The 10,448-nt window shown below is 46.1% G+C and overlaps 1 protein-coding gene across 1 annotated transcript in view; it reads right to left on the bottom strand.

Annotated features, from left to right (window-relative positions):
* LRP4 (low density lipoprotein receptor-related protein 4) overlaps positions 1 to 10,448 on the bottom strand; it is a 45,710-nt gene that overhangs the window by 28,573 nt on the left and 6,689 nt on the right. Inside the window, exon 3 of the mRNA XM_009999591.1 lies at positions 1,549 to 1,665. Coding sequence (XP_009997893.1) covers positions 1,549 to 1,665 — 117 coding nt within the window. The remainder of the gene's footprint in view (positions 1 to 1,548; positions 1,666 to 10,448) is intronic.

Genomic DNA, 10,448 nt, shown 5'->3' with positions numbered 1-10,448 from the left:
GAAAGAGAAAATGTCTTCTTCCTCTTCAGAATGCCTCAAGATTTGCAGCTTCATTCCACTCTTCTTTGCACAGTCTTCTAACAAAGCTTCTCTGCAGACCAGTGAGGAAAGGAAAGTGACTGCAAAATTAGCACCTGTGGGCCTCAATCCAGCTGAAACCCTCCTATGGATACATGCTAGTCTGAACAACCCCCAGCAGTTTCTTATTCACAGAACCTTGTCTTCCTCCTTTCATTAGTTTCTGTATCTGTTGACCACACCCTTCTCCACTGTTGTCTTAGGTATGAGGGCATTCCAATTTTTTCTGAAAAACAGAAGACCAAACTGACCCAGACTTATATACCTTTTTTCATAAAAATATTTTCATAGATTGGAAAACTGAGCTTAGTCCTGTGATCCAGAGCATCAGACAGAATGTCAAATCCATGCACCTTGCTTCCCAGCCCTTTGCCCAAAAGGACAGGCAAAGGTCAGGGGCATATTGATCAGAAACTGAATTCATTTCTACACAGGTATTAAACATGGAACACTTTACAGCCAAGAGCTTCATTTTTGCACTTGAGATGAGGTTCCTCCATCAGAGCCACTCTGGAGCACCATGCACACAACGTTTTTAGAATTCATGGGCTGTAGAGTGATGCTTATTAAGCAGCTGGAACCATCTCAGACAGTAAAACAGTTCTGCCCCTACCTGCAGCCTGATGCCAGCCCCAGCAACCAGTGCAGCTTCAGAGAAGCTGAAGTTCCAGTGCTTGCTTGGCACATACTACCAAGTACAGACCTGATGATTTCTTGTGGAGAACGGAAGTTGTATCCCTGAACATGTTTTGCTAATGGAAACCAACCACAGGTAACCCTTATCCTCAACACAAAGGGGACAGGAAGGGGCTGAACTCCAAAGACTCCGGCAAAATTCCCTCTAATTTAATAATGTGTAGGAGCACAACGGCAGTGCTCACAGCTAGCAACCTGCAATGGCAGCTCTTCTGAAGATGGTGCCTCACACAGTCACACACAGTCAGCATTCAGGGTAACCATTCTCTGTGTGGGTAGCATCCCTACAGCACCTCCCTGTGCTCAGGGAGCACTGTCTGAGAGGAGGGGATGCTGGGGACAGCCCAGCCCAGCAGACAAGTCAGACAGCGGAACCTGAGGCCACAGGAAGTCAGCCAGACAGGCAGTTCAGTAGGATTTGGCAGAGGTTAGGTGTTTCCATGAACAGGGGAGGACAGTAAGAGCTCAGCTCAGGGAAGTGCTTCATGGGACATTAACTAGCAAGGCTGCAGGGCATAAACGGTTCTCCAGCTGGATGGAGAAGCATCCCCTCCCCCAGACATGCAGCTGAACAGCAAACCAGCAAGCCAGGTGCCAAGGTGGCAGGGCTTATGGATATCAGGTATGCACCTTTGTCAGAGGCAGGATATAGGTTATTAAAAACAAAGGTCTGATTGAGTGGATAATAAAAAAAAAAATAATAAAAAGAGTCAACTTTCCCCAGCCATGACAGGCAGACCCTGCACCCACCACCTCCCCTCAGAGGTGACTTACGGCAGTCCTGTTCATCAGAATCATCCTCACAGTCGTTGTCTCCATCGCACATCCACGACCGGCGGATACACTTCCCGTTGTCACAATGGAAGTCCAAGGGGGAGCAAGTGGGCAGCACTGCAACAGCAAAGAAACACCTCATGGAGCTGCAGCCAGTTTCCTTCCTGAAAGCAAAGTTCCTTCCCTCCTGAAGGAGAAGGGTTGCTCGTCTTAGAAACAAAAGACATAACATTTCAAGTCATCAGGAAGAGCTGTTTCTCAGATGTGGGGGGGGGTTGGTCCCCAGAGAGGGGTTGACTTTTCCACAATAAAGTATCCTCCACAATTCCTCCACTGAGTTAGTCCCATTTTTCTCTTTCATCCCTGATCCTGATCTCCTCCTATTACTGCACTTGTTTTATAACAAGCAAAATTACATTACCCACATCTTTCCTTCATGCTTCCCAGTGCAGTCCATCCTGTTTCTATTACACAGTGAGTTCTTTAGAGTGAGAACTAGCAATGCTTCTGGGAATGGAATCTTGCAAGGTACACGTGACAGTGTGTGTCCCAGCAAGGGGACTCTGCCAGCATTTTTGTGTAACAAACCTGCAAGGAGAAAGTCAGAAGCAGGAACCCACCGCTGGGGATAAAATTCACTGTACCTCAGGTGTGGACAATAGATCCAAACCCTGCTAGAGGTCTCCAAAAGGGATGGAGTAAGGGGGCAGACATGAGATGATGCTTGCCTACACAGGAAAATGCTGGCAGTGGAGTGGAACCACAAATCCACAGTGATTGAAGAGGCCTGGAGCCACAAAGCAGGAATTCAAGGGGGAGCATCAGCCCTGTCCTTCCTCCCACAGATGAGAGGAACACTCAAACCCTGGGAGATTCATGCTTTTAAGTCCTGCCAGCTGTGGTAGGGAAGGGGATGCACAAGACTGTTCCTGACAGGTGTGTTCCGCAAAGAACAACGTTCGCTCAGCAATGTGAAGGGGCGAGGGCTGGAGAGGCTAGTGCCTGAAACCCTTTCATCCCAGCCCAGCTTGCTGACAGCATCTCCCATCTGTCACCAGGCAGGCCAGCCCTCTTCTGCTATGCTGCTACTGCTTCTCCTGCCAATGCTGGAGGTGGGATCATGAGGGGAGGGAGGCAGGTAAAAGAAGGTGAAGACAGCAGCCACACACACAAGGAGGAGGATTTAATAAGGAGAACAAATAGTCACATTTTCAGCTTTTCCAGCTTCCTCAACCCTCCATTTCCCCTTGGCCCAGGACTGCTGCCAAGATCCTGGGAAAGCAGCATGGATTACACTATACAGAATCATCCATAGCTCTCTGTATCAAATCCTCCAACATTTCTCACCAAAAAGGGTCTATCTGAAAAGCCTCCCACCCTAAGAATACACCAGTGCAGCTAAATTCAGACTTATTCTAACATCGCTTTTCTTAACCACAAGGTCAGATCATCTTCTCAGCTGTTCCTGCAGTATGGCAGGCACAGGCATCTCTTATCTAAAAGGACACTACTGCTCCCAACCCTACACTAAGTGACAAAATACAGAATCTGTCACTGGGCCTTGGGAAAAGATTCTTCCCCTCATGTCCAGGATGTCCCATGCAGATTTATGTCCAGGCCAGATCCAGCTGCTTCTAGGCCCCAGAGAGGTACGAAGAAGAGGGAAGCATAAAAATCTGTATTTTTCCCCTACAAGTTCGGCAGCACGCTGGTCTTCCAATGGCTGACCCATTTCCTTATACTGCATTTTCACTGAGCACCTCTGTGCTGCTGCATCAAAACAGAGGGAGCTTGCCCTTCTTCCCCAAGGCAGGCAGAAGGGGAAAACTCTCCTGTTCCCAAACTCTGCTTCCAAACAAAACTAAGACGGATTTTTGGATTCATAGAATGAGTCCCACAGATCAGCCAGCCCTCTTCTCCCCTGAGCACAACTTCCATACATTGCACGCTGAGCAAACCTTCCCCAGGCTCAGCTGTGGTTTTAAGACTAAAACCATCCCCCAAGCATATGCTTTTCTGTCTGCTCTCTCTGGTCCCAGCGTGACTAATCACCAAAGGACTGCACAGGAGCCGCCTGGAAGGGAATTTGCATGCTGGCTCTCCAGGGGAGAATTCTTCAGGCTCCCAGAGGGTTAGGCCATTAGCAGTGGTTCAGAGCCCATACCATTATCCCACTGAACTGCTGCATCCCTCCATGAGGTAACAACACAAAATGAAATTCCACCCCCACAGGGAGTAGTTCAGCCAATTTCATACTCTCCCTAAATATAAAAATCGAGCTTCAAGCACAGGGGAGGGGGAGCAGTGGGAAGAAAGCAAAACACAAACTGCCACATACAAAGGAGGACCTAATTCCTAACCCCAGCAGATAGCAAGTGTGTGCCAGCCCAGACAACACTAGGGGGGAGATAAATCCCCTTCTTCAGGAGTTCTCCTTTAAAGGAGGAAGAAAACACAAACCCACTTAAGGCAAAAAAAAAAACCCCACAACACTTAACAAATGAAGGCTGATGTCTCATAGACCAGAGGAATTGCCAGTGGGATCAGAGCAGGGATGCACAGGGATTCAAGCTGAATCTAACAATGGTCAGAAATAGATGCTTCAAAGGAAAATGCAAGAGATTTTTGGGGCAGCTTTCACACGAGGTCAGTCTCTTTCTAAGCCACTCTTCCCAGCTCTGCTCTCCCAACCCACAATCCCTTCTCCCCATTAAAAAGCAAACATTTCTGTTTCCTTCTATTTGTTCTAAACACATCAGACTTTGGTTCCACTGTACAGCCCTTTGCTCTAGGGTTGTTATTATTCAGCTCTTCTGTCGGTTATTTATTACTTCGTATTTTGAGGTTTATTCCTATGAAGTTAAAGCTGAGGGCACACCACTAGCCCAGAGTTAGTGTTTAGTACTGTTGTAAATATATCCAGAGTGTTTGGAAATTTGAAGTTAAGAGGAAATTCAAAAGTTAAAGGTCACACTTTGGACACTCAAACAACCTCCACTATATTTTGTCCTGACATCACAGAGCAGCTATACAATTTGGCAAGTGTATTGCTTTAACTCATATAACTCATTGTAAAAGCCACACATGGTCAGAAGAAGAGTATGTGGCAACACAAATTAATCCATAGGAACTTTCTTCACTTCCAGAGATGGAGTAAGACCTCTCTGGACAAGTAGGATTAGCATTAGAAGACTAGAAGGACAACCCCTATACTCCCTTCCCAGTTTGATATTGATGCTTGCATGACCACAAAACAGTTCCAGTTCTTTGGCCCCACTTCCCCAACCCTGTAAAATGAAATATATTTATTGCTTCCTAAGAAAGCTGCACGTTCTTCATAGGCACTGCTGCCACTGGTGAGAAAATAATCAGACTGCACTGGCATGCTTTTACCACTACTCATAGCAGGGTTAGGTAATGCAACAGTAAACACAGTTAAGCCTCACCCCTCCTTCCCTGCTCAATTCCAGCTTGATCTCTCCACATCTGTGCAAAGAAACAATATCTTCCTAAAAGAGATGTGCAAAGGCAAGTCCTTGGATGGAACTGAAGACAGACAAATGCACAGACAGACAGAGACTAACCTGCCTCCCCAGGCAGAGCAGAGAGGCAGGATGGGGAATAAGTCCAAAGAAGGGGAACCAGTGGGAAGAGCTAGGCTGGGCTGTGACAGCCCAAGAAAGCATATCTGTCAACTGACAGTGAGCAACACAAAAAGGCCTTTGAACTTCCAACCATTTCCCTGAGCTCATCCCTCTGCATGGTCACACTGGATGTCATCCAAGGTTTCAGCACAGCTAGGTCTATCATAAGCCTGCTATTCCTCCCCCTCTCCCAACTCCTATTACACAGGGCACTCTTTTATGGCCGAGCAGAAGGAGAAGGGGGAGGGTGGGGGGAAAGAGAAGTTTATAAGGTAAAACACAGACTGAATCACGTCCCACTTTGAACATTTTATCCCTGTTGCATGTGGTGAGCAGGTTGCTTTATACGCAAAGACAGTGAGTTACTGGTGTTCAGAGATCTGGAGAACAGTGGTTTGAACAACACTGCTGGTTTAATTAGACAACCTTTTGGTCAAGCAAAGAATGAGAAGTTAATTTGAAAAAAATAAATACAAACAAAATAAATTCATGATATCTACACTGGAGACAACTGCAGCCTGACACCCAGCTATGTCCTCACTCATGCATGTGTATGAGCACATACATACGCACAAACATAGATCTGTTTGCTGAGATTTGTAGCACAGTGAGAATAAAGGTCGTTTATCCACTCTCATAAAGAAACAGGACACACTGACTGCATCTTACTAACCAGATTTTGAAAAATCTATTTCCAGCATAATGTAAAATAATTCCAAACACAATGCAGAACTGTATTTAAGGATGCTGCTGGTAAAAAGGAAAAAAATAAATAATTACATTTAAATTGGTATCGGCACCTGATCTCTCACAGCCCTTTGATCACAAGCATTCTGCCCAAGGGGGCACTGCATTAATCCTGGTGCCTTTTAAATGAAACACACCAACTCCAGGCCCAACAAAATTATGAAGTACAGTTACACATGTGGAACTGGTGTCTCTTCAAGAGAAGCTTGAACTCTTATCAGGAGTTCCAAACTAGTAAAACTTGAAGTTTAGAAATGAAGCTTCACCCACACTTGCATCTGAGCTCAAGACTGGTGGTTAAACGAAAGGCAGAGGGAAAATTATTCTTTTAAAGTTTCCATTAATTTTAGCAACAGACCTGCAAGATCTTTATCCTCACATCACCTCAAATTACTTTGGTGTGGGGTGATAAGCAGGCTATACCCATAGCCCAGACTCCTGGCAAGGAAGAGGCCCCCTCCTTGGCTTGAATAAGTTGTAGCTCAACAGGAACTGTCTAAAGTTCCCAGTGAGATGGAAACAACAGACCACTTTCAATTAGCTTTAAGGTAAAAGGAGTAAAATGAAAAAGTATTGTAAACTAGTGTGTGGAGCTAAGCAAGCAAATCTGTGTCTCAAGGGCTACACATTTACAAGCTGATTAGGTATGATATAGACCCAAAAAGTCAGAGTAAGGCAGCTCTACTGGGGGATGGTTATGAGGGGATTTTGCATCTCTTAGGAGAAACAGAACTATTTATCAATCCTCAGGCCAAGTTTACTCAGTTGTCCTTTTACCCTTGCCACAGGAAGTGAGGCTCATTCACACCACGCTGGACTTCAAAGCACATGCAGGAGGGCAGAATGAAAACCATCCCTCTGCTTGCATGCGGCTTTCGTTAGGGACAGTCCAAAGCAGTCTCTGCTGGCACCAGGCAGGAAGGCAGCTGAGCTACTCTGCACATGTGTAGCAAGGGCTTCCAAGCCAGACACTGGTCTATGAAGCTGACATGACAGCTGGGACATTGCTTATTACTATTATTACTACAGCATTCTGGCTTGTAAACATGATCCAGAGCAGGAAGCAAACATGTCATGGAATAATTGGATCCCATCACAGCAGGACTTCAGATTTGCAAGAAAAACAGTTCCTGTCACAGCCAGGTAAGCAGAGGCAGGGCTCTCTCAAAAATGACAGCAAAACCCTTATGAGAGGCAGACCATCTAAGGACACAGTCCAAAGCAGTCTCTGCTGGCACCAGGCAGGAAGGCAGCTGAGCTACTCTGCACATGTGTAGCAAGGGCTTCCAAGCCAGACACTGTCAGCAAGCCGGAGAGTTGACACCAGAGAAAAGTCTATGAAGCTGACATGACAGCTGGGACATTGCTTATTACTATTATTACTACAGCATTCTGGCTTGTAAACATGATCCAGAGCAGGAAGCAAACATGTCATGGAATAATTGGATCCCATCACAGCAGGACTTCAGATTTGCAAGAAAAACAGTTCCTGTCACAGCCAGGTAAGCAGAGGCAGGGCTCTCTCAAAAATGACAGCAAAACCCTTATGAGAGGCAGACCATCTAAGGACACCAATACAAGAGGAAAATGTCTGGAGTGTGCAGAAAGAGTAACAGCTGAAGAAAAACTTAATGCAACCGACTCAAAAATCGGGAGTTTGTTTGTAATACGACATTAAAAAAAAACACCCTGAAAATCTCTCAAAAGGAAGGAACATTCCATTCCCTGTGCCTCCTGTTGTTTTTCATAGATGCAGCTCCTCTCACTCACTGCCAAGTATCTTGCCTTTTTTTTTTTTAATAGGGCATTTCAAACTTTATGCCATTCCTTTACTGAAATGATAGATGACCAGTTCAAAGCTAGAAAACTGCATTAATATAAAATTTAGTAAACTCCATCCACTACTCAAGCATGTGTAGTGCTATACAGACACAGATGCAAGACTGAATATCGACTTGAGCTGGTGGAGGAGCTTGCCAAGCCTCTCTCCATCATTTATCAACAATCTTGGTCAACAGGGGAGGTCCCAGATGACTGAAGGCTTGCCAATATGAAACCCATCTAGAAGAAGGGCTGGAAGGAGGATCTAGGGAACTACAGGCCTGTCAGCCCGACCCCAGTGCCCAGAAAAATTCTGGAGCAGTTCATCCTGAGTGCACTCACGTGGCAAGTGCAGGGCAGTCAGGGGATCAGGGCCAGCCAGCACGGGTTCAGGAAAGGCAGGTCCTCCTTGATGAACCTGATCTCATTCTAGTGCCAGGTAACCCACCTACTGGATGAGGGAAAGGCTGTGGACATTGTCTACCTGGATTTTAGTAAAGCTTTTGACACAGTCTCCCACAGTATTCTCCTAGAGAAGCTGCCAGCTCATGGCATAGACAAGTGTACTCTTTGCTGGGTTAAAAACTGGCTGGATGGCCAGGGCTAGAGAGTGATAGTCAACTGAGTTAAATTTAGCTGGTGGCCAGCCACCAGTGGTGCCCCCAGGGCTGTTTTGGGGCCAGTCTTGTTCAACATCTTTATCAATGATCTAGATGAGAGGATTGAGGGCTTCCTCAGCAAGTTTGCAGATGACACCAAGTTGAGTGGGAATGTTGATGTGCTTGAGGGTAGGAAGGCTTTTGCAGAGGGATCTGGACAGGTTGAATCGATGGGCTGAGACCAATTGTTTGAGGTTTAACAAGGCCAAGTGCCATGTCCTGCATTTTGACCACAATAACGCCATGCAGCACTACAGGCTTGGGGCAGAGTGGCTGGAAAGCTGCCCAGAGGAAATGGGCCTGAGGGTATTCATCAACAGCCAGATGAGTATGAGCCAAAAGTGTGCCCAGGTGACCAAGAAGGCCAACATAATCCTGGTTTGTATCAGGAATAGTGTGGCTAGCAGAAGAAGGGAGGTGATTGTCCCCCTGTACTCAGTACTGATGAGGCCACACTTTTGAGTACTGCGTTCAGTTTTGGGCCCTTCACTACAAGACAGACATTGAGTTGTTGCAGCATGTCTAAGGAAGGGTAACCAAGTTGGTGAAGGGGCTGGAGAACAAGCCTTATGAGAAGAGGCTGAGGGAATTGGGATTGTTTGGTTTGGAGAAGGGAAGTCTCTCTACAACTACTTGAAAGGAGGTTGTAGGGAGGTGGGTGTTGGCCTCCTCTCTCAAGTAAACAACAATGGGGCTGAAGGAGATGGCCTAAAGTTGTGTCAGGGGAGGTTTAGCCTAGATGTTGAAAAGAATTTCTTTACTGAAGGGCTGCCCAGGGAGGTGGTGGAGTCACCATCCCAGGAGATGCTTAAAAATGGTGTAGGTGAGGCGCTCCAGGACACACCTTAGAGGACTTTTTTTTTGGGGGGGGGGAGGGGTGGGGGTTGACAGGTGGACATGGTGATCTTCGGGGTCTTTTCTAACCTTGACAATTCTGTGACTTGTTAAAGTAATTGCCACTTGTCTCTCACCCCATGTTTCACTCTCCTGCTTTATTAAAGTCCAGCAGTCATAGAACCATAACATCATAGAATGGTTTGAGCTGGAAAGGACCTTAAAAATCACCCAGTTCCAACCCCCCTGAATAGGCAGGGACAGCTCTCACTAGATCAGGTTGTTCAGATTCCCACCTAACCTGCCCTTGAACACTTCCAGGGATGGCACTTACACAACTTCCCTGAGCAATCTGTTCCATTGTATTACTACCTGCACACTAAATAATTTCTTCCCAATGTCTATCCTAAATCTCCCCTCTTCCAGTTTTGATCCATTACCCTTTGTCCTATCACTACAAGCACTTGTAAAAAGTCCCTCCCCAGCTCTCCTGTAGCCCCTTCAGGTACTGGAAAGCTGCTATGAGGTCTCCCCAGAGCCTTCTCTTCTCCAGGCTGAACAATCCCAACTCTCTCAGCCTGTCCTTGTAGGAGAGGTGCTCCAGCCCTCTGATCATCTTCATGGCCCTCCTCTGGACTCTCTCCAGGAGTTCCAGGTTCTTCTTATGTTGGGGGCTCCAGAACTGGACTCAGTACTCCAGTGGGGTCTCACAAGAGCCAACAGCTTTAGCATCTCAGAAGAGTCCATGTAAGTGATTGCACAGACTTCAGTTCATGAATCAGAACAAACCACTGGGCTCACCACAGCGTGAAGACTAGCCTCATAGTTTTTGAGGAACCTTGCTAAATTTTTAACTAGGCCTTTAATATATCTGGAGTTAGCAGGATTATTTCATCAGGAAAAACCTATCCTACACCTTAATATTTGTATTTAGAAGAAATTCACCAATTTCAAACCTGATATGGTCAATAAATAAAAAATAAACCAAGTTTAAAACCGAGAACTTGTCCAAAATGTCACTCCAACCAAAATACTGTATGCACGTCACAGAGAGATGGCCAGGGAAGGAAAATCTGTAAGCTGACTATTCTCACATACTATGTGCAAGCATCAGGGCTCATCTGTGAGAAGCTGACATTTAAAGACTGAGTTGCTGTTCCCAGGGGCTAACACCCCACCCCTGCTCTTGCATTCC

The sequence above is a fragment of the Chaetura pelagica genome, unplaced genomic scaffold (assembly GCF_000747805.2).
Source record: "Chaetura pelagica isolate M959 unplaced genomic scaffold, ChaPel_1.0 scaffold55, whole genome shotgun sequence".
Lineage (NCBI taxonomy): Eukaryota > Metazoa > Chordata > Aves > Apodiformes > Apodidae > Chaetura > Chaetura pelagica.
The sequence above is the reverse complement of the archived record's forward strand: the minus strand, read 5'-3'. Positions and strand labels throughout refer to the sequence as shown.